Source organism: Anabas testudineus, chromosome 14 (genome assembly GCF_900324465.2).
Source record: "Anabas testudineus chromosome 14, fAnaTes1.2, whole genome shotgun sequence".
Lineage (NCBI taxonomy): Eukaryota > Metazoa > Chordata > Actinopteri > Anabantiformes > Anabantidae > Anabas > Anabas testudineus.
This window is the reverse complement of record NC_046623.1, coordinates 9604280-9626475: the sequence shown is the minus strand read 5'-3', so window position 1 is coordinate 9626475 and position 22196 is coordinate 9604280. Positions and strand designations below refer to the sequence as shown.

Here is a 22196-nt window from a genome sequence, read left to right as displayed (position 1 = left end):
TTTCAGACCTTGGGGTTCAAGTCGTGTTTTCAGGGGGACGTATTTAAGGTGGCGCATCACATCTGGAGGAGGGAGCTATTTGCAGCATCAGTTGATTCCAACATCAATTTCATTCGCAAATGAATAGTTCATTAACTACGAAAACACAGCCTGCTGTTTTTGTAATGTGCTCTTCTCAGTTCCGCTCGGGATTTTAGAGCTTCCCGATAATATATAGAAAGAAGGTAATAAAACAGCTCGCGTTTTTGCTGATGCTAAGGTCATGCTAGCTAACGGATTTGCTGCACCTGCACATACAATTAACAGACATTGCATGATGCAAAATACAGTAACCACTCCTGCGACTTTAAAGTTTCATATCCAGTATAAACCAATTTAAAGACCCAGCAAAATTTAAAAATGCACGTGTCTATTCCTTATTTTATCTTCATATTTGGTGGCATTACGTTTGAGTAATTATTTGATTCTTGGTATGTATACAAAAATGACCTTTACATTTGCTTTATATTATTTATAGCCAGTTTACTGTATAAAGTACATGGAAACGCTGTGTGATAGATCTCAGGTTCAAGGTTTGATAAAACACAAAGGTAAAGGTGTAATTAAATTGGTCATAGCTGCTTAAATCTTATATCTCTCCTTTCCACTTTTTGTCTTGTAGGAAGTGTTGGAGCCCACATGGGCAGTGTTCTGGCTTTGTCTTCCAGCCCAGGCCACCAGAACTGGCCTTTCTCCACTGAGCCCCCTCCTTCTCGCTGGGACTCTCATCCTTCTCACTGGGACAGTCCACCACGCTGGGAGAGGAGAGATGGCCGCCTACCCAATCCTGGCAGCTTCCACTCTCTCCATAGAAGCTGCAAAGGTATGTTTGTTTTTTGGGAGAAGGCGCCCATTAAACCTGAGAGAACTAAAGACGTTTGCTCAGGACGAGTTTATCAGTAAGGGCTGCAGAAAGTGCTGTGCAGTGATTGCCTCATAAGAGTGTGCTACAAAATATTAGGTAAAGTGTACCAATATTATTATATAAATTGAGTACTTTAATTTCTGTAGCTCCGTTATTAAGATTTTCAGCCAGTAATAATGATTCTTGATCAGAAGAGCCATCTATACTGCAGTTACACATAATCCATCGTCTTATGAGACTTTTTTTTTTTTACTCCTTATTTCCTCAGAAGTTTTTCCTCAACAGATCGAGGGAGTTAAGATGATCATCAATAAAACTCTGAGCAGTTTTTTCAAGGTAACTCTTCCTTTACATTAATTTACAGGCATGCATTTGCTTGAAAAGATGTTGAACATGATGCTTTCTTTTGCTTTTAGGTCAGCCATTCTCTCCATCTCAGTGCTGTTAGTCCTTCATATTATCGATTCCACGTAGAACATCTCCAATCTGACGATTACAGCAAGGACAAGGTCAAGCACCATTCATCAAATAATAAAAAATTACCAGTACTTTAGATGTGATTATTAGCTGTATAAATTGGAATTGTGATCCTTTGTCAAATGTTAGGATGCCCCAGCGTTGATTGGCGAGATGGACTCTTCAGGTAGTCTGAACGCTCACGCTCTGCTGCATCTTACTGAGCGTGTACGAGCCAGAACAGTTTTTCAGGTGAGATTCCAGTGTCTTTATTGCCTTCCCTTAAATCCATCTGGTTTATCCCACATGAAGCTACAGTTTCTGTAGCTTAACTGTTTCAGGTGTCATTTGACATTCAAAATTTTCACTTTGTTTTAGACGCAACAGTCTCAGTTTGTAACGTGGCAGTTTGAGACTGAGTACAGGGGGAATGACTTCACTGCTGCTGTGACGGTAGCCAATCCAGACATCCTCAGAGAGTCAGGTGAGAAATGAGAGGTTGAATGATAAGAGCATGACCATTTTCACTAAATAACTGACAAATCAGTAATCTGTAATGTGTCTGTGTGTTTCTCCTGGACAGTTATCCTTGTGGCACACTTCTTGCAGAGTGTGTCTTCTGGACTGGTTTTAGGAGGGGAATTGGTCTACCATCGTGGAAGAGCAGAGGAAGGAGGAATTCTTACTTTGGCTGGACAGTACTCAAGTAAGATTTAGTGTTTACCTGAAATGTCTGATTTAGGTTAGCTGGCATATTTTCCGATATGTTTTTAATGTTTTACCAGCTTCTTTTCACCTTTTCTCATGCAGGACCTAACTGGGTTGCAACACTAAATGCTGGAAAAGGAGGTGCCCATGCTAGCTACTATCACAGAGCCAACAAACAGGTACAGTAAATACTGCCAACTGTATAAACACAACATATATTTTTGGTGCATATTGGAAAAAATGCATGTGTGCATGTTAACCAGATCCAAGTCGGAGTGGAGTTTGAAGCCAGTACCAGGACGCAAGAGACTACAACCTCTTTTGGATACCAGATGGAACTACCAGAAGCAAACATGGTGTTTAGAGGTAAAGTTTCTTATGTAGTCTTAATTCACGTCATGGGCAATGAAAACATATGTACATATATACAATATACAAGACATTTTTATATGTGTGTCTCCAGGTATGATAAACAGTCGGTGCATAATAGGAGGCGTGTTGGAGAAGCGTCTGACCCCACTCCCTGCCACCCTGATTATGGGTGCCTTTGTAAATCATAGAGGTGACAAGCTGCAAGTGGGTCTAGGTGTCAACGTGGGATAATTCCACTAACCATTATACCATAACATTAAAACTCACAGTTGGGATAATCATCCAGATCCCAAGACTTGTTTCAGAAACCACATAGTGATCTGATCTTTATGGATTATCATGGACTATTTGGGTGTTGAAGCCCAAAATATTTCCTGAAATCGATGCATCTCATCTTGCAACCTACCTCTTTAAAAGAAGGTGATGTTTTCTCTCTGGCTGACAGTAGGTTACACAAACAGATTGGGTTTACAGTTTGACAGGCCTTAACATATCAGGCCTGAGATAAGTTGGTTTCTCCCTGAAACTAGACTGTGCATCACCTCGTGGACACGGGAAACAAAGGATAAGAGGCATTCTATTGTGTAAAGTGAAAATGAACAAAGGTTTTATACTCTACTGTAGGTTGTCATAAAGACACATGTATGTAGATTGTATGGAAAGATTATACTGTTTTCCTGTTTTCATCCATTGATTAGAATTTTATGTATCTGACTTTCTTGCTGACCATTTTAATTGTCATTTTCCAGACAGCTATTGTTTTGTTGAGTGAGGTTTGAAACAGCTGCTGTCCGTCATGTGGCAATGCCAAGGACAACAAGGAAAATATGAATCTGATTGAATGTTCATTCATTATTTCATGTAATTTTCTTTGAGCTGGTTTGGACCAGCTAATAATTAATCAATCTAGATCCAAAGTGATTGGCAGTAAATTCAACTTCATGAGGGTTTTAGGAAATGATTGAACTTGTCTGGAAGCAGTATGAGCCATAAAATTGCGTGTTTGAGCAATTGTGTGTTTGACTGTGTGTGTGTGTGTGTGTGTGTGTGTGTGTGTGTGAGTTACACACAAGCGAAAAGTCGGCACCTGCTGTGCCATATGTGCTAACATCCTTCTGAGGTGTGCAAGTGGCAATGTACTGACTCTACTGAGACAGGAGTGTACTGTATGTATATAGATGAAGACATGTGGAAACACTGACCCGTATGCAACCTGCACTACTCACACTGCTTCTTGGCATTTTCAGTTTAGCATATGAAATGTTGCATATGTATTATTAACATGTACTACAAGCATGGAGAAAGATGGTACAGGATGCCTGTCTTCTTTGACTTAATTTATTAAAGATGTTATTTCTATCATAGTTATTGTTTCTTTTTCTTAACCCTTTATGTGTAGCATTGTTCCAGTGTAAGAAATGACTGCAGATTCATTCATAGAGACAAATCTTCCTCTGTATGTGCATCATTACTCTTTTTTACTCAGTTTTACACTGTTGCACCTATAAGACTATGGTGAAAAACAACCAGCAGACAAATGACAGCATGTTTAGCAATGTTTTAATATAAAGTCCTCAAAACTGTCCTGTTAATATATTGTTACTGTACATCCATATATATACAAATATATTTAAATATATTAAAATATGAGGTCTGTAAACATTTTATTTGTTGTCTTACAGCTACAGTGTATCTGGCAGCATTAGCTCAAAGTGGCAAAGATAAATATCTGATATTCTGTTGATTTTAACTGAAGCTCAACTTCTCTGTTATTTCTTTTCCTTGAAAAAAGAGAAAAATCCTTTCGCTCCTTCACCCTTCACTTTCAAAGACTTGCTTCTTTGGAATCCAGTGCTCTCTCTCTCTTTCGCCTTCTGCCTCTCCTCCTCTTTCTGCTGCACCTGTTGATTGATCACCAAACGCATGTCCTCCTGTAACAAGATGAAAGATTCAGACGAGGAAAACAAATCTACGTGCACACTACCGGTATTTTACATTTGTTCAATTTGATGTCCTTGCATGCAGACCCACCTGCCAGGCATCTAGCTCTTGAGACAGTGCCACCTTGTGTTTGATGGTGTTGAGAAGCTGTTGTGTTAATGATTCTTTTTCCTGACGCACCATGGCCAGTTCACTCTCTAGGGAACTGTACGTTCATATAGAAATTAGCAAAACATACATGAAACTGTGGGTTCAGTCAAGTAAAGTGAATTTAAATCAGCAATACTTTATATTATTATTAGTAGTAGTAGCATTACCTGTAGCTTGGCTTTTCAGGACTGCTTCTAAACGGTGTGATTTCCCTCCTTAAAGACTCTAGCTCCTCTTGTTGGGATTTCACCTGCAAAGAGTGAAATTGGCACTGTTGTCACAATATCCTCCTCTAAATTACATCTTAAATCCAGATTTAAGATGAGCACAGGATAACTTGAGATGGATTTGTAAAAGTCTTCTAATGAAATGAACCAACAAAGTAAATCACAGTATTTTAAAATAAAAAGTTAGATTATCTTTGTGAAAAGTGTGGTTGAAAATAGTTCAGCATACCTCCTCTTTCAAAGCTTGTATCTCTTCATCTCTCGCTTGCAGGACTGTGGAGTGAGCTAGAAGAGCCTCTTTCGCCTGGTTATATATAGAGGGATATACTTAACAACACAACAGATCGAACAGTCAGTAAGATCAAAATTTGCATTAGTTGAAAGCAAGTTTGGCCACAAAGATTTGAAATTTTGGAGACCAGTTGCAAATTAACGGTGTCAGTACAGGCTCAGAATGAATACACATTAACCAAAGTTAGCTATTGTGCGCCTGTTAGTGCAGGGACTCTGTGTTTTGTGTATGTGCGTTCCTGTGTGTACCTGCGATTGCTGTATTTCACTAAGCAGAGACAAAGGCTGTGTGTGAGTGCTGTCCAGGATGCTCTCTTCTCCCATGTTCAAAGCTTTTTGCTGGAGAGAGCGATTCAAAGTACGCAACTCAAACACCACTCCCTGCTCCTGCTCTATCTACATTATTACACAAACACACAGTGAGACACACACACACAGATTAAGAGCTTCAAAGTAGCCATGCTTGTGATTTAGTTTGAATTAGTGATGAGTAACGCTGTATTTTTAGCAGCAGTCTTAATTCTCTGACTATTCCTGAGGTTTCATCTATCACTGCCACATTTCATCGTGCATATCACTCCATTTTGTCACTGATTCTCACCTCTGCTTCTTTCTCTCTCAGTTTGATCTGGAGCTCTGACACTCTTTCTCGTAGTCTTTCTCTTTCCAAGCGGAGTCTATCAGTGTCCTCCTGTGAAGCTTTTAGTTGTATCTCCATGTGCGACAGTCGGCCCCCCAAAATCCTGTTCTGTATGCAAAGGAGAGAAAGATAGATAGACTGAACTCTCAGTGTTTTGATTTTGTAAAATCCCTAAATAAAAGAATGCAAGACACAGACAAACATGTCTTGCTTATTTATTTACCAAGCAAATTTCTTTCAAAGATTTAATCTATATAAACACAGCTCTGGAATTAAAATGCTCATCGGCACCCAGACAACTGCAGCTCCTTACTGTGCTGGTCTGTTATAATTTCATATTTTAGAATGTTCCTGTGTTAGGAAATCAGAGCCGTGTGTGTATGATTTACTATCCTGCAGCATTCAGGATAACACGACAGGTTCATGAATGTCATACTATAGCTGCACCAGATTCTTTGGCATTGATTTTCTTTACCTCTGCTTGTATATTCTCTGATTGTGTGAGGCTGATGTTACGGCTAAACGATGATTCTTCCATTTCTTCTCTCAGGGAACGGAGCTCAGTCCTTAAGGAGTGTTCCAGTGTTACAGCCTGTGGGCGGGAGGAAAACAGTAGCATTGAGAAAGACTATTGTTCCACACGTGAACCTCCCTAAACCTGCTGGTCTGCATTGTTAATGTGACCACGACATGACACCACATTCTGTTCACTGTAACAGCGTCATCATGATGTGGGTTAGTAGTGTCCTAAGGCCGCTCTGAGGCTCGGGCTAGAAACTAACCTCTGATAGCTGCTCCACCAAGCGTTGGTTATGGTTGGCTAACTGAGTCAGCTGTTCGCTCTCATCTCTTCGCCGGTCTTGCCCCTGGCTTTGATGTCGCTCCAGCTCAGCCCTCAAGGCAGCAAGATCTGCAGTCAGCTCGGCCTCTTTTTGCCCAGATGCCAGTTCATTCATCTCCAGCTTCCTATGAAGAACATGCTTCTCCTGCTGTAAAGCCTGAAACAGTAAACACAGCATCAACTACAGTGGCAGGAAAAAGTATGTGAACCTTTTGGAATTTTATGTTCATCTCAGTCAAGAGTATTAACAAGTATAATGTGCCTGAAATATTAACACAAAAATCTGATCTTTCATGTCTTTATTGAGAACAACCATAAAACGTCATAGTGCGAGCCACCATAAGTGAGTTCATGAGTCTACAGTAGGTAAAACATTGAACAAGCAGGGTGTCTATAGCAGGACACCACCAAGTAAGCTGCAAACATTGCTGCATGCCTGAAGTCTGCCAAAGAGCACATTGACATTCCACAGCAGTATTGGCAAAATGTGATGATGAAGCTAAGATTGAACTAATTAGAAAGAATACACAGCACTACATCTGGCATAAAACGGGCCCCGGCATATCATCATGACCCAACACACACAACAGAATGGCTTCAGAAAAACAAAATTCGCCTTTTGGAGTGTCCAAAGATTATGACAGAGCTGGCATATTGTTCTCAAAAAAGACATAAAACGTTAGAGTTCAGTGTTATTATTCACACACATCACATCATATTTGTTAATACTTTTGACTTAGATGAAGATCCGCTCACATTTTATGACAAATTAATGCAGAAAGCCATAAAATTCCAAAACATGCTTCACATACTTTTTCTTGCCACTGTATCTTCAAATCAGCATTAAATTACCATAGTAATTCTGCCACAAATCATAATGTCTTTCATTGAAGGTTTATCCTTCTCATTTTTACTACTGAAAATAATTTGCAAACACAGGTACATTCTCATCCCTAACTGTGTTCATTTCTTCAATATTTACATAATGCTCTACTGTACTGTTTGTGCAAGACTTGTTTTCCACATCTTCCCACATCTATAATGATTCTACTGCTCTCAGTGGTGAATTTGTTCCCACATCACTATCGTTTCAAGCAGCATTACAAAGTTTGCATGTTGAAGACATAGTTGAAACACTGGTCATATGGCTTTATCCTCACCTCCACCTCCCTCTCCCTCTGCTCTAGTGAGGCTGCCAGCTCCTCATTTTTCTCCAGTAAAGCCCGTCCCAGCTCTGCAGCAAGTATCAGATCCGTCTCTATCCCTCCTCCACTGTCAATGCCACCAGGAGAGGATATGGATGAAGGAACAGTTAAAGATAGAGAGACTGAGGAAGATGAGGAGAGAGGGAAGAATGAATCCTCTAGGCTGGGGGAGGGAAGACTGTTTGTCCTGGGTGTGAACATTGTTCAAATTGCAGTTTTGTAGAGTAGGTCTCAGTTAGAAAGACACTACTGTTCCCATCCTGTGATCCACACTCATACAGAAGGCAAGGGGCCAGCCATGAACCTCTTTTTGTAAAAATTTTAGGAATCCTTTTCAGTTTCTTGATGATCTGGTCTGCAGGTGTTGTGGCGGGTCAGTTTTGGAATCCAGTATGTCTCTGCCAAACTCGTTGTTCACTGTGATTCAACCATCCGTGGCACTGGCATCATTCAAATCTCCTGCTCTCCACAGATTACTGTGGATAAGAAAAATACCTTCACTAACACAAAAAACCACAACAAGCTGATTTATTAAGTGTAGCTATTACATTCTTGACATAGATGATGCATTGTGTGAGTGTCAGACAAGTTCCTTTCTAGTAATCTAATCTAACATCACCTTTAAGGAGGTCTTTTGTCTGACAGGTGCTTTTGTTACACTGACCGAAATACCAGCTCTACTTTTTTTGTTCTGATCCCCTCCCTCAGGGCATTTTGGTAAACTATTTGATATAAGCACAACAAAATCGTTGTCCACCTGGTGAGTCTTAATAATAAATAAGACTTGAGAATATGCTGTCTATATTTACTAAATTTGGTGACAATATAGTTTCCCTCTGAAGTCTGTCCCCTCTGTCATTTCTGTCTTCAGTCCTGCCTCACCTGTTAACACCTCTCACTACCATAAAACCATACTGTCATCACATTTAAAACAATTTAAAGGCAAACTCATTCTTACTTAACATTATTTTCTTTCATCACAACATATGTGTGGATCTGTTTTAACTCTGAACTTCTGAAGGAACAGAAATGAAGTCTGTCTTACCTAACAGTTCCCAGCCAACTGGCACCAAACAGGTATCGTCTTCCTGTTTGGTGAGTGTGTGTGGGTGTGTGTTTGGGAGTGTTTGTACTACAGAGACTCAGCTGGTTTCCCTGGCAGTGGAAACATACAGTATGTAAATGCAGCCAGTGACTCCACCTCTAGATAGTTAAAAGGGTAAAGAGCACACACAGAGGGAGGAATACACTGAGAGAGACACAACAAGGAAGATGGGAACATCGGTATGGAGTAAAACTGCTGATTTGACATCTAGTGGCTGAATAAATTAGGGAAAACAGGTTAACTCACTCTGAAGAGAATGTTAGCAAAGTGTAAAACTGTGAGTGAAACAGGGGAAGGTCAGGACACAAACAGGGGTCTGTCTAATGTGGCCCTCCTCCTCACCCCCATTCTGTTTACCTGCTCTAGGGGTTTGAAAGGAACTCTGTGTGTGCTCGTGCATGAGGTAGGGGGTAGGGAGAGTAGAAAGTGGGACTGCCATCACCACACCTCTCTCTAAGAGACGACAAACAGACAAAAGGGCAACGAAGAGCTCACAAGACACTCACCAAGCACTGTAGCTGAGACCACTGTAGCGGTAGGCGAGTTCACATGCAGACAGACATGCCTTGCAAACTCTTGCTTGCTCTTTCACTGTGGCTTTTGGTGCCATCCTCTGAAGCTGGAAGGCAAATGCCTAAACTCTCTGACAAGAAACTCTGCGCTGATGCTGAATGCAGCCGTAAGTAGCACACTCACCAAATTCTTTTTACTGCTGTGATGACTATGTTGAATTGAAATGACAATACCCCCTTCCTTCTAATGTCCACATAGATCCAATCTTGATAGCTCGTGCACTGCAGGACTACTACCCTGGAGATTGCAGGTTCATCCCCATCAGACAGGGGCAGCTTGTCTATGTTTATGCAATGCTAAAAGACAGAGGGAATCTCTTCTGGGCTGGCAGTGTGAGTAAATCGTATTTTAGGGGGTTAATAAGTATTATTTTTACATGGATCTTATCCAAAATACCTTAAGAGGATCATAAAGCCATGACATATAAATATTATAATATTAATAATCACAACTCAAAAGTTATGTATTACCTATTTGCAGGTACAAGACTCTTACTATGGACAACAAGAAGCTCGCATTGGCCATTTCCCCAGCAGTGTAGTGGAGGAGACGCATCCTCTCATGCCAGCCAGCACTGAAGTCCAAACTACTGTAGGTGGAATACACACATCTACTACACCATATGCATTATGGGCCGCTTTCTCCTAATTCTACTGCTCTTCATATTTTCCAGAAATGGGACTTCTACTGTTACTGATGTTGCCTTAATCAACAAAGAGATCAACAACAAGAACGACAATCTTCATGTCAGCTACATTACAAGACAATATTGTTGACAGTATATATGAATATCCACAAATCTGATGGAATTAAGCAGCATGCAATCTTACAGTATGTATAGCCAAATGACTGTAGAATGTAATTATATCAGAACTGTGCTGAAACAAAAATCATTGCTTATAGCTTTGTATTAGACTTCTGTTTTTCTGATACTTCATTATTATGCATGTTTCTTAGATATTAAAATCAACTGAATCATAAGCTCCTAAAGAGAGAGAGAGAGAGAGAGAGAGAGAGAGATAAACGTTATTGATGCATGTCTTTACCTGCTGATTATATCCCAAAAGAAGTATGTGCTCAGATGGAGAATAGCAATCTTGGTGTTACAGCTACTGTGTTAGCATGATTTGTATTAGAATAACAATGACTTGCAATGTGGGAAATAATATATTTTTCTTCTGAAAATCTACTACAGTTATTTACTTAAATGCTGTGCCCTGGCCAAAACAAATAAAATATTGATGCATAATATTTAAAGTGCAAAAAAGGTTTTACTCCAGATGTCCTCAAAATGTTGTGTGAAATTTTTCTGAAAACAGACACATTACATATGTGGAAAAAAAAAAACACAGAGCAGGTCCATGAGTTACAACATTTATTCTATTTGATGTTTTTTGTGTTAATATGCCTAAAATATATCTACAAGCACATATACACTCCATCTTACATGCATACACATGCTATCCTTAGCAGCTCAGAGGCCATGCTCCCCACTGGAAAATGAGCCCTGTGATAAAAACTGTCTGTCTCCAAGTGATAAAAACTGTCTGTCTCCAAGTATCAGTTTCTCCCCGACACATTTTCTCTCCTGCTCATTCACCCTATTTCTTCCCTCAACAGAATATAGACCTGGTCCCAAGTCCTTGGTGGCTTTTTAACTGAACAAACTAAAAATGACTGCATATGTCTCCAGAGAACCCCCTCCTACTCACACATACGGAAACCACCACTAATACAGTTGTCACCTTACTCATACCCACCCAGACAGTACGGTGTACTGTAGACATAACTGAGTTGAACAAGAGTTTGACATCATGTGGGCAATTTTAAATCATTTACGCTTTCTCAATTTGATTAGGTGCAGGGCCATTACACATTATATAACATTGAAATGGGAAAGAATGCCCTCGAATGACATGGTCTTAATGCAGCATTTGCATCCATGCCAGTGTGAATAATTTTGCCAGCGAAAAAGCTAAATGTGCCGCCTAAAAGACGGACTTAACATATTAGCTTTGGATTTAAGTCACCATTGTCTTGCTGAGACATCAGAATAACAGCACGTTATGGGTTAGATATCTAGAGGTTTACTCACACCTATTTCTGTACTGATCTGCCAACGAAACAGGTTAACAAGTGTAAAAACACGGAGCACATGGGGTTAGCAGTGAAAACAGTGTCATGAGTGTTAGTTCCCGTTCTACATTTTCTGTTTCTGTGTTCCATCTTCACATGAAATAGGAATACTGCGCTCTGGGCCAGGAGAGGACCGAGGTGCAGTGATTGTCAACACACCATCAGATGACAGACTGGAGGTGACATCAGCACCCGAGACACCAGCAGGGAGCCTGTACTTTCTAAGAAACTCTCTTGACACAAAGCCGTGATCATCCTGGAAACAGAATCAGACATCAGTAAAGTGTCACTAAATCAACTTTGCTTGAGAGTTTCTGCAGATCTAACCTGTCTGTCTTCGTGCTTGGCGTGTATTGTGATGAACTCGTCGCTGACATTAACTGACAGCTCATCGGGGGAGAAATGTTTCACATCCAGATAAATGAAGAAGCGATCCTTTTCCATGCGCATCTATACAGACAGTAAAGTAGTAAAGAGTGAGTAATGAGAAATACGTGAGCTGGGCATAAAAACACACAATAGCTTGTTATTGTCACCACATGGCAAGACTCATACTTCTAAATTCTACAGTGTCTGGCATCGGTGGAACAGGAAAGACCCATTACTCAGCTATGTAAAATCACCAATGCAAATGTCACCAAAGATTTCAGTTCATTTTAATGCATCCATAGTCGGCCACATTATTCTACACACTATATTATTGTACATTATTTATTATCACTGATTTTACAAGTAGTATTATAATTAATTATGTTGATTTTAGTATAGCTGTGGTTTCACATGTTACAGTTTGATTATTTTAAATAACAAAGGTGAATTCACTTTACCTCACCGTATCCATTGTCGGGCCAGTTGAACCACCGTGTGAAAAAAGGGCGTATCCAGGGGAAGGACCAGGAGAAGGGCCACATCAGAGGCCAATCAGTAAGAGGTTCTGCCACGGAGAGGTCAGCGAGTCGATGTGGGAAGGCCCGACGGTACCAGGGATACTGGATGGGGATGTCCATGATGAGTTTCCAAGGTAGAAGATGAAACAATGGGTATGACGGAGACTCTAGTTCTACTGTGTTTTTCGGCACCACATTTATAGGCCTTTCCCTCCCATTCTATCTAGGCTCTGCCTCTGTGCACATCCTTTGCGCCCCCCTCCCCTCCAAAACCTCCCATGCAGACTTGCATAGTGACTGTGCCAAAAGGCTCTTTCTGGAACAATGATGTCAACTGTTTATCCCTCCATTGCCTTCATTGTTTGAGCTGTCTCTCTATCCCCTCTCTCTCTCTAACTCTATGCCTCTGTCTCTCCCTTCTCCTGGTCATGAGGTGACACTGGCTCAGACTTCTGCTGATACCCCCATACCCATGACCCAGGAAATGCCCCCGCCTGGTGTGTGTGTGTTTGTTTGAGGAACGGCTGCCAGAGCATTAGCCTGCTGTGCTTTGAGTGCCAGAAGCTTTAGGTTTGTGAGCTGAGTGGAAATGTGATTGAATGGGAATTGATGAGTTTGTATGTGACAGTATTAGGTGATACTCTAAGCGTGTATCATTTTGCTATGAGCTCAGATGAAAAATATGAACCCCTTTCCAACTAAATTGTGCCAAACTATTTTCTTTCAATCTTAGCTAAATACTCCCACTCAGGTTGTCTCCTGTGTGGAACTGCACACAGCGAATATGTGTTATCTGCAAGCACTAAAACCTTTAATCAATCATGCCACTGTTCTAGTGCCTTTCACACTTATCTCAAGTGTTAGTGTGTTGTGCTGTTTGTAAGTCTACTATCACATCAATTTTAATTTTTGATGCTGAGCCATCAAACAGGGTTTTTATCATCAGCAAAGTGAGGCCTGCATAGTTGTTCAATATAACTTTAAGGACAAAGAGGTCTCATTAGAACAAACCAAGGCTTTGAAAGACTTACAAATAGTCTCTGTAAGGTACAAAAGCCAGCCTTAGAACAAGATGACCTATATACTGTGAGTGTGTATAAACAAATTAACACTTGGAGGATAATAGGGACTGCTCAGGGACAAGTACATAACCAATAACCATTTTGCTAGTATTACCCAAAGATGTGTGGTAGTTGTGGTGTAGTGAGTCCAGATTTCCCCAGACCTTAACCCGATTGAGAATCTTTGGGATGTGCTGGAGGAGACTTTGCATAGTGGTCCGACTCTCCCATCATCAATATAAGATCTTTGGGGAAAATTAATTACTATAACTATACTGAAACTATACTGTATATAGCCTGTGTTAATACTATTATAATATTAGTATATAGGATATTATAATACTTACAGTACTTTGTGTTTCAGAGCTAAAAAAGCTAGCGTTACTTTACTTCCTGTCTCTGTGGCACCGTTACCATGGTGACACGGAGCTGTTTGTTGCAGGGTAAAGGTTAGCGTGAACTATGTGTTAGCTAGCAGAGCTTCGTTATATTTGGTTAACGTTACATTTCTGTCCGCAGAAATGAACTTACCAGCTTCATATTACGGCAAATTAGATAAGAGAAACCCGGTTATTTTAGCTTTTGAACGAGACATTTGCTCGTTTAAAACGCTGATGAAACGGACAGCTTGGACTTGCCAAGAGAACAACGTCTCTTTTGCCAAAGGGTAAGATACTAAAAGCGAAGCACAGATTAGAAAATGAACCCTAGCTAAATTAATTGTGTTTAACTTGTTGAGCAGCTACAAACAGTTTCAACTAAAGTGCTTAACCCTAGTTGGCCTAACGCTAATCCAATGTTTACTGCTAGCTAACGTTATTCCTAACTTTACCTTTTACTTTGCTGGTTAGCAAACATACAGTAGCAGGGCTGCAGTTCTGTGCTAACCAAGTAAACTAGGGACATAACAAAACAAACTGAATGAATTATTTAACATAATAGACAGCTTGGGTGAAAATAATCTATAGTTGCAGTCCTATAAAATGATTAAAATTTAACCACCTCACAAACTACAACAATAAAAACCTGCTTTTAAAATTAATGCATAAGTAAGAATAATAATTAAAAAAATACAAAGCAATAAAATAGCACAATGTGCAAGCAGGTACTTTTTTTTTTCGGAAATATTCAATTTAATTATTCATTTAGTTGCAAGACTGCTTGCTGTCTGCTTTGAACTGAATACACTATACAGTGAATATGATAGTGTCCTTTCTCCAGTCTTGTTACATTGTCAGTTTTAACTCCAATGTGTTTTTAATTAAATTTTCAATCTGAAGGATTAAAACCCTGGTGGAGTTATGGATAAAGTACAAACCTCGACTTCCTTCAAAGTTGTGCTGGGAGTACATGTTGCAGACTGCAGATTTTCTCTTTGGGATGAAGGTAATTATGAGTTACCCATATCTCACTGTGCCTGCTAACAACACAACGGCAGCAATGGATCCTTATTCAAGTGCATTTCATTAAAGACTAATCCTGATTACTTAATTCAATCAGTTAACATAATTAGCAGTAAAAGTTGCTGTGCGTAATGTGCTTACTAGAATATTGCTCAGTGAAATAGATTTCCTGTCAAATATTGTTGATGTATGAGTCATATTTTGTTTCAATTTATGTTATAAGGTGATAGTGTTTTCTGCCATTGCTTGCTTCTTTGACCTTTCACATTACATTTTTTTGCAGCAGCACAATTGACTACAACATTTGGAGGAGTGGTTTCTGAACAGTAACATCAACCGTTTAATCTTTTCTCTCCTCTTTGTATGCAGTTGTACCAGCCAGCTCTTTGGCATGGCTATAGTCTTCACTTGCTGCAGTTCAACTCAGCGAAAATAACTGATATCACAGATGTGGACCACTTTATGGCCTGCTTCTTTCCTGAAGGTTTTGATGCAGACCAAGACATTTTTGCCATGAAGGTAGACTCTGGGGGAAAAAGGGTGCAGTGTGCTACTATGAATAATACATTTGACTGTTTAAAGTTTTTTGAGATGGTTGCACCTTACCCCTGATATACAGTATCTAGTGCATAAATGTTGTTGTTGTTTTTTGCGTTGTTTGTATGTGTGTGTGTGAGTGTAGATCCGTGCAATGCAAGGCTGTGCCTTGTGTGTATTTGAGCAGCAGAAAAGGCACAGTGTCCTAAGCCCAAACGGACTCCGTAAACTGCTGCGTGTGCTGAACTTTATCAGGATTATGATGCAGGCTTTTCAGCAACATGAGCACCTCTGCTGGCACATATATAATGGTATAATTGTCAATTTATATAAATTTGTCCAGTGTTTGCTTCTAATGTATTGTACTTTGGGAAGGACTAATAGAGTGGTGAAAATGTTAGACAGTACAAAACAGTAATTCAAACATGAACATCCACTACATTCATTTGTGAAGACCATTTAGTGTAAATATATTTATGTGTGTCATACTCATAATTGTAATTAATCTGTTCTGTAACATTGTTTTTTTGTCCTTATTTTATCCAGGTTCATTACTTATGTACACCATCTGCCGCTACCTGATGACAGTGAATTGCAGTGCACAGGTACAATTATTACTTTGGTGTTTATACTACATTGTCAACTACAAGTCAAGTCAGACTGTTGATGTTTCTTTATAAAAAAATCCTGCTTTTGTTATATCTGATACACTCTAAAGGAAAAGATTCATTGGATTATTGTATTTGATTTAACACTGTCAATTTAACTGGTGCTCAGTGTTATAGAAATTTAATAACAATACTGACTTTTTCAGTCTGGCTAATGTGTTTGTTGTTTTGTTTGTGTTTGTGGCAGAAAAACTATTTGGAAAGTCAGTCTTCTGCACATGTAATGACTAAGAAAGACATTTTGCAATTTCTTAACCATGTCATTCATTGCTATAGATAATACTTTAACTTACGTATTGATGAGATATAGCCAGAAATATGTGTGAATTACAATGTACATTAATTGTCTGTGTTTTTATGATTCTTTATGCCACCATTTATGATTTTATTCAGGCACTGGAGTACCTTCTGTGGGCAAGCATCAGCTTAGAGCTATCTATTCCTCTGATGACTGCTAAGTATCTGCCATCGATTGTCACACTTTACTGTGCTGTCTGCCACTGTTACTATGACAACCAGGATGCAGTGCAGGCGGAGGTGAAACACTCGTTACCTGCATCCAGCCAAACAGACAAACATCCAATGTCAACAAAATTTTCACATATATTAAGTTATGAATGCAAGCTGTTACTGATTCTCAGCCTGACTGCGTTTTTTAGTTCATCACATTGCCAGCAGTCCATTGAATGTTAATTAGCTTTAGAGAAGATTACTCTTCATGTTTATGTATCTGTCCTATAAAGATATTACTGTTTCAGACACTGCCTAAATAATGGATTCTACATGCTAAATTATTTATTATGTGTCGTTCTGTGTAAACATTTGGCATGGTTGTCTCCACATGCCTTCAGGAATTCGCCAGAAGAGCACTTGGAAAAATAAATGAGCTAGCAAAGCTGGAGGAGCAGAGTGGAGTTCCTGCTACCAGAGAAATTCAAAGGGCTTACAAAGAAGCATCTATCAAGGTAGGAGACTCCAGGAAAACATCAAAATGAGGCAACCAACTTATAGTACATGCATATACTGTAGTGTCATTTGAAGTCATTTTAATACTGCCCTCTCACAAAAAAGCCACATTTCTTTCATCTCTTGTATAACAAAAAGTAGCTCTGCATTTATACCATCTCAATGGGTAAAGCTATGGCAGTTTCACTAATGAAATCACTGTATGCATAAATACTGACACATATTGTTACTATGTGAACAAGTATTAGTTTTACCTTTAAAATGTAATGTGCTGTTATTTGATTGATCAAATTAAAGGTAACTGTGATCTTTTTTTTTTTTTTTTTCAGCTTGGTGCCATGGTGTTCAAGCGAGCTGTGTTTGAGACCAGAAAGAGACCCAAATCCATGTTTAGAGTGAAACCCAAAAGCACTCTCAAAGAGATACAAACTGTAAGGAGATGGTTTCATGCTACTGTATCATGATATTCAGTATTCACTGTCACTTTAGAGAAAGTAGACCTACTACACTGAATGCAATTTCTTATCACTTTTATTATAATGTACTTAAACTCAGGTTGTTTCCTCACTAATTTTGTTGCTAGTGCATTAACTGAAATAATATGTTTGCTTGTATGTAGTTACCATGGCCTCACACTACAACAGAGCGCATGCTAATGGGCCTGTTTGAAAGCAGTGCAGCACATTTCGTCGGTATCTTAGAAGCACTTTGGGACAGCACCAAACACCCACTGAAAACAAGGATGCCAGATGAACCAGAGCTACAGGAGGTGATTCTGGAACTCCTGTCTGCTGGCATTAGTATATTATCTGGTCAGTGAGAGTAACACATAGCAAATTAACATTCTGCACTGATTGTAGCAAATAGAGAAGTAATGCAATTAATTTAGTTTATCTGCTTGTTCTGTGTGTTAAGGTGTAGCAACTACCAGTGAGCATAGGAGTGATGACTACCCATCCACGTCTCTCAGTGCAGTGACACCAACATCCACTTTAATAGATTTAGCCATTGCAGGTTAGTTAACTGCTTTTTCAGTGTCCTCTTTTCTCACATTGCAATCAACATATACAGAATTTCATTGTGTCTTGAAATGTGTTCATTCAGTGCAGCAATCATTGTGAAGTAATGTGATATGTTGTGTTGCTAGGAGAAAACAAAGTACCCATCATGTCTGCGGTGAGGTTCATTAAGCTGTTGTTTCAGTACAAGCAGCCAGAGGCATTCTCCGAACTTGCCAGAGAGATGCTGCAGGTTTTGTCTGTGAGTAGCACATAAGTAATCTACTTCTCATTATTCAGAAATAAAGTTTAAGTTCGAGTTTAATATTTTTAGTTTTATGATCTTGGACGTGAGCATCTCTTTTTGTCTCTCTATGTTAGGGTGTAGAGGGTCAGTCATTCAGGAGGGCAGAGCGGGAGCTTGTTTTACTTGACAGCTTCAACAATCTGCTGTCTTCCCAAAGGAGACGTCCAAAAGACAACAACATGAGTGATGGTAGCAACAGTGATATTGTGCATGTTATGGACTGATTAAGATCTTTAGGCCTCTAAATATTTATGCAGATAAGTTGACTGAACTGTTGTCCATAAAGTGTTACTAATGTTCTAATAATAATTTGTTGCCATTATTATTGTTATTATTATAAAATTGATTTATCCTGAACTGCCACCTGACTTCTTTTTCTTGGGTGCCTGTAGTTGGTATTTGGAAAGTACTAGTAATATGATGACTAATGTTTTACTGTGTTACCAAACTGCTATCAGATTTACTATCTTAACCTCGTTTTTGCATGTTATTTAACATGCTTTAAGATGTTCCTAAGTCATCACTTGTTATTTATTATTAATCACTTGTTATTATGTTATTACATAATATCCACTTATCAATAAAAAAAAATATATTTATAATACAATATAATAACACAATTATGTAAACACTTATTTCAGTTATCTCAGAATGATAATGTTATTTGTTGTTTGATGTTTCAACAGAAAAACACAAGTCCTTATTCTCAATGAGTGATGAGTTCAGTGATCTGGTAGACACCCTGCACAAGTCTGTGTGTGGCTCTACTCCAGTAAGTTTCTGCGTGTGTGTGTGTGTGTGTGTGTGTGTGTGTGTGTGTGTGTGTGTGTGTGTGTGTGTGTGTGTGCTGGGGCAGATCTGGCAAGGAGTAGGTGTCAGAATAAAGTTACAGAGTTCAGAGGAAGCATTTTTAAAACTGTACATACTATATGTTATGTGTGTTTGTATAGGAGGTGCAACCAGATGGGGACCTGGTTTTGGAGATTGTGTTATTTCTCTGGAGTAAAGTGAAGGTGGTGGTGTGGAGGGAAACCCCAGAGTTTACACATTACACTGAGAAGGTAGTATATTACAAGGTGAGCAAATAAAATGGTAAACATTACTAAAACCTTTAAGCTTTTTAAGGTGACTATGAGCACATTCTTGAATAGAAAATTGAAAAAAATACTAATTTTATCATTTACAGTGAGCATATATTTTTTTGACAATTCAGTTCTTGGTTAGGACTGAGTAAAATGGAACATTTATTTGGAGAGAATAAAATATCCAGTGAAAGTGCATTTACTATTTTGTTCATTCCTATGTGCTGTTATTGGTGAACATTTTTGCAGTGGCTGTGGTGCCTGTCTGTGCTGTGTGACATTGCCTTTCTCTGTGACCTGGCTACTGTTGACTGCATAATGACAGCAGAAATGATCCACTTGTTGGCCTTAAAGCTAGAGAGTGCAGCTGACCGCTGTAAAGTAACTCACAATCAAGGTGAGGAATGTTGTTTTACCATTTCAATCTGTAGGACATCTAAAATCATGCATTATTTCTACTTGAAGTTGTGTTGTTTTATAGAATATATCTTTGGTCCCAAACACATATACTGATGTCGTGTTAGGGTTAACCCTAACCCTAACCCAAACTATACTTACCTGTATTATTGTTTTTATTTCTTATGTCTAGCAGCCTGTGAAGCAGATGCTTTTGGCTATTCCTCTCTTCTTGGGGTATGAGAATGGATTGATTTATAGCAGCAAATGATAGTTCTGTATATTTTAAATAATATATGTGATTAAAGAACAAATTACAGTTACTCCAGTTTTGCAAAAATATTAGAAACAGAAATGCATTGCACAGTGTGTTTGTTTGTGTTTACTTGCAGAGTTCAAGTACAGAGCTGCTTCAGAGGGAATGTGAGGTGGTGGAGAAAGGTCTTAAAGCTTTGGCAAAGGGTTTAGCTACACTGCTACCTCAAGATTGCTCAGCAGTCACAGACTCTGGTGTCATGCTGGTAGGCAGCTGTCCATGTAAAGGTTCATTTATTTATTCTGTGCCACTCTACGCCAGGTGGGGTTTTAAGTCTTTAGGACCTCTGTAAGAATGTAGACTTTAAAACTGTAAAATGGTAGTAAATCAGTATAGCTGGGAATAAAACTAGCTTTTCGCTTGTTCTTACAGAAGTATTGCCCCTTCACTTTATCGACATTGATATTGTCAGAAGAAGAAAATGAAAAGGATGAAATCATTCAGAAGGAAAAAGAAACAGTGGGAACAAAGGCAGAATCACATATTGAAGGCTCTCAAGACACTCAGTCTAAACGATTACACCTGCTGGCCAAAGACCTTTATCTAGAGCTAGACATCATACACCACAGGGCTTCTCTCAAGTTACAGCAGCTAAATGCAGGTAAGACACATGGAGATGTTTAAAAAATAGTATTAGTAATTACTAATATTAAAGGCATTTTCCCTTATATTTGTGTCACTGTGGGCTAGATGGTGGACATAGTTACAGGTAGAAAGGCAGGTTTGGGTGGTGACTTTTAATGGAAACCAACCTTCTTGGTCACACATATAATCGGTCTAAACACGGTGGCCTGTCCTGAGATTATTTTGTTGTGTCTAGTTGTAGAGGCGCAACTGCTGGATCGGATCAAGAAGAACAAGGTGTCCAAAGCTCTTTTCCTGATGCAGAAAGCTTTGCTACTGTACAGCAACATGGAACCAAACAGCAGCAGCAGAACCAAGAAACTTCTAGAGGTTACACATGCACAAACATTTATACAACACACAAAACTGTGTATGATACATAAAAAATCTTAATATCTCTTGCTACTGCCTGATATATTGACAGTTTTAGCACAGAGCCAATATGCTGTTAATAAGAATGCTACTGATGTTATCTCCAGCAATATCGCTGCCTTAAGGTAAACTAAACATTGATATTGACCATTGTAATGAGTTTATAGAATTTAAAAATTTTACTCTCTCACCAGGTCTCTATGGAAAATTTCATTTTGGTACAGTCTGACAATGACAGATGTAGCCACTTTTACTGAAGACTCATTGTCCAGGTGAACTTTAATGAGGTGTAAGGAATATTTACCTTGTTTGTCTGTGTGGACTTGCCAGGAAGCTTCCTCTCTGATAGAGAAAGCAGAGGTAGAGGAGAAAAAACTGTATTTCTCCACTACACCAAAGACTGCTGAAAATAAAAACAAGGTGAAGATGGATGAAGAAGAAAACCCTCCACCCCCTCCCATCCTACTGTCACGCACTGACCACTCTTTCACCTTTGCCCCAGCACCTTATAACTTGGAGGGACAAGTGAGATTTTTAATTTTGATAATTTAGTAGAAAGTAGCAAATAATCCAACAGAACTTCTGCACACACAGCAACTTTTCATCTGTGTTTTGTTTTCTCCAGGTGTGCTGGTACCAGCTCTGTGGTCGTGCAGCAGAGGGCATTAACAAAAAAGTTCGTCTTGGAGACTGCAGTCTGCCAGGAACTGGAAATATGGTACAATTTCTTTCTTTCTTTCTTTCTGTAAAAGAAGAAGAAGACAAAGGAGAATGAGAATGTGACATCCTGGTGTTTCTCAATGATATTAGATCTGACTTTGTGTATTTCCAGGTACCAACAATATCTGGTGAGTGCAAATTGAAGGTGGAGGGGCTGGTGCCCAACCAGAAGTATGTATTTGCAGTGGCAGCCTACAACAGCCAGGGCAAAATACTGGGTAACACCATAGGGAGGACAACACTTCCACTGCTGGCATCCATGCCTGTGTCACTGCTGTCTGCATGGGCTCACTTGGCTCAGGTACATTAG

The 22196-nt window shown here is 39.3% G+C and overlaps 5 protein-coding genes across 10 annotated transcripts in view; 3 read left to right on the top strand and 2 right to left on the bottom strand.

Annotated features, from left to right (window-relative positions):
- Window positions 1-60: 60 nt before the first annotated feature.
- Window positions 61-3462, top strand: si:dkey-71l1.1 (Porin3_Tom40 domain-containing protein). Of its 2 annotated transcripts, none has more exons than XM_026372205.1 (10): window positions 61-224; window positions 662-862; window positions 1176-1240; window positions 1321-1413; window positions 1511-1612; window positions 1739-1844; window positions 1944-2066; window positions 2171-2247; window positions 2332-2434; window positions 2532-3462. In XM_026372205.1, exons 2-10 carry the CDS (start codon window positions 679-681, stop codon window positions 2669-2671), a joined length of 993 nt encoding a protein of 330 aa, XP_026227990.1. In that variant the 5' UTR covers window positions 61-224; window positions 662-678; the 3' UTR covers window positions 2672-3462. The 2 variants fall into 2 exon arrangements, with proteins under 2 accessions (XP_026227990.1, XP_026227989.1); XM_026372204.1 differs by having other exon boundaries at window positions 1173-1240.
- A 379-nt stretch (window positions 3463-3841) lies between these two features.
- bicdl2 (BICD family like cargo adaptor 2) lies at window positions 3842-8859 on the bottom strand. 2 transcript variants are annotated; one of them, XM_026372201.1, is made up of 10 exons: window positions 8781-8859; window positions 7691-8211; window positions 6472-6687; window positions 6165-6281; window positions 5651-5797; window positions 5299-5445; window positions 4988-5062; window positions 4699-4781; window positions 4472-4586; window positions 3851-4371 (listed from the first exon to the last, which is right to left on the bottom strand). In XM_026372201.1, the coding sequence occupies exons 2-10, from the start codon at window positions 7934-7936 to the stop codon at window positions 4210-4212; spliced, it is 1308 nt and encodes a 435-aa protein (XP_026227986.1). In that variant the 5' UTR covers window positions 7937-8211; window positions 8781-8859; the 3' UTR covers window positions 3851-4209. The 2 variants fall into 2 exon arrangements, with proteins under 2 accessions (XP_026227987.1, XP_026227986.1); XM_026372202.1 differs by lacking the exon at window positions 5299-5445 and having other exon boundaries at window positions 3842-4371.
- Window positions 8860-8991: 132 nt separating this feature from the next.
- On the top strand, window positions 8992-10657 carry mia (MIA SH3 domain containing). The gene is made up of 4 exons (XM_026372309.1): window positions 8992-9519; window positions 9612-9745; window positions 9894-10004; window positions 10087-10657. The coding sequence occupies exons 1-4, from the start codon at window positions 9390-9392 to the stop codon at window positions 10108-10110; spliced, it is 399 nt and encodes a 132-aa protein (XP_026228094.1). The 5' UTR covers window positions 8992-9389; the 3' UTR covers window positions 10111-10657.
- Window positions 10658-10778: 121 nt separating this feature from the next.
- Window positions 10779-14141, bottom strand: LOC113168951 (alpha-crystallin B chain-like). 4 transcript variants are annotated; one of them, XM_026370041.1, is made up of 4 exons: window positions 14029-14141; window positions 12377-12538; window positions 11877-11999; window positions 10779-11805 (listed from the first exon to the last, which is right to left on the bottom strand). In XM_026370041.1, exons 1-4 carry the CDS (start codon window positions 14035-14037, stop codon window positions 11614-11616), a joined length of 486 nt encoding a protein of 161 aa, XP_026225826.1. In that variant the 5' UTR covers window positions 14038-14141; the 3' UTR covers window positions 10779-11613. The 4 variants fall into 4 exon arrangements, with proteins under 4 accessions (XP_026225826.1, XP_026225827.1, XP_026225828.1 ...); XM_026370042.1 differs by lacking the exon at window positions 14029-14141 and adding an exon at window positions 13845-13901; XM_026370043.1 differs by lacking the exon at window positions 14029-14141 and adding an exon at window positions 13613-13700.
- cfap54 (cilia and flagella associated protein 54) overlaps window positions 13933-22196 on the top strand; it is a 16040-nt gene continuing 7776 nt past the window's right edge. Inside the window, exons 1-22 of the mRNA XM_033326320.1 lie at window positions 13933-14164; window positions 14778-14883; window positions 15270-15419; window positions 15583-15748; window positions 15984-16042; window positions 16499-16642; window positions 16957-17070; window positions 17401-17502; window positions 17691-17883; window positions 17987-18085; window positions 18219-18331; window positions 18451-18565; window positions 19063-19148; window positions 19327-19452; window positions 19708-19855; window positions 20048-20091; window positions 20247-20375; window positions 20543-20771; window positions 20991-21124; window positions 21497-21691; window positions 21792-21884; window positions 21999-22187. Of these exons, the coding sequence (XP_033182211.1) occupies window positions 14019-14164; window positions 14778-14883; window positions 15270-15419; window positions 15583-15748; window positions 15984-16042; window positions 16499-16642; window positions 16957-17070; window positions 17401-17502; window positions 17691-17883; window positions 17987-18085; window positions 18219-18331; window positions 18451-18565; window positions 19063-19148; window positions 19327-19452; window positions 19708-19855; window positions 20048-20091; window positions 20247-20375; window positions 20543-20771; window positions 20991-21124; window positions 21497-21691; window positions 21792-21884; window positions 21999-22187 (2880 nt within the window). The 5' untranslated portion in view covers window positions 13933-14018. The remainder of the gene's footprint in view (window positions 14165-14777; window positions 14884-15269; window positions 15420-15582; window positions 15749-15983; window positions 16043-16498; window positions 16643-16956; window positions 17071-17400; window positions 17503-17690; window positions 17884-17986; window positions 18086-18218; window positions 18332-18450; window positions 18566-19062; window positions 19149-19326; window positions 19453-19707; window positions 19856-20047; window positions 20092-20246; window positions 20376-20542; window positions 20772-20990; window positions 21125-21496; window positions 21692-21791; window positions 21885-21998; window positions 22188-22196) is intronic.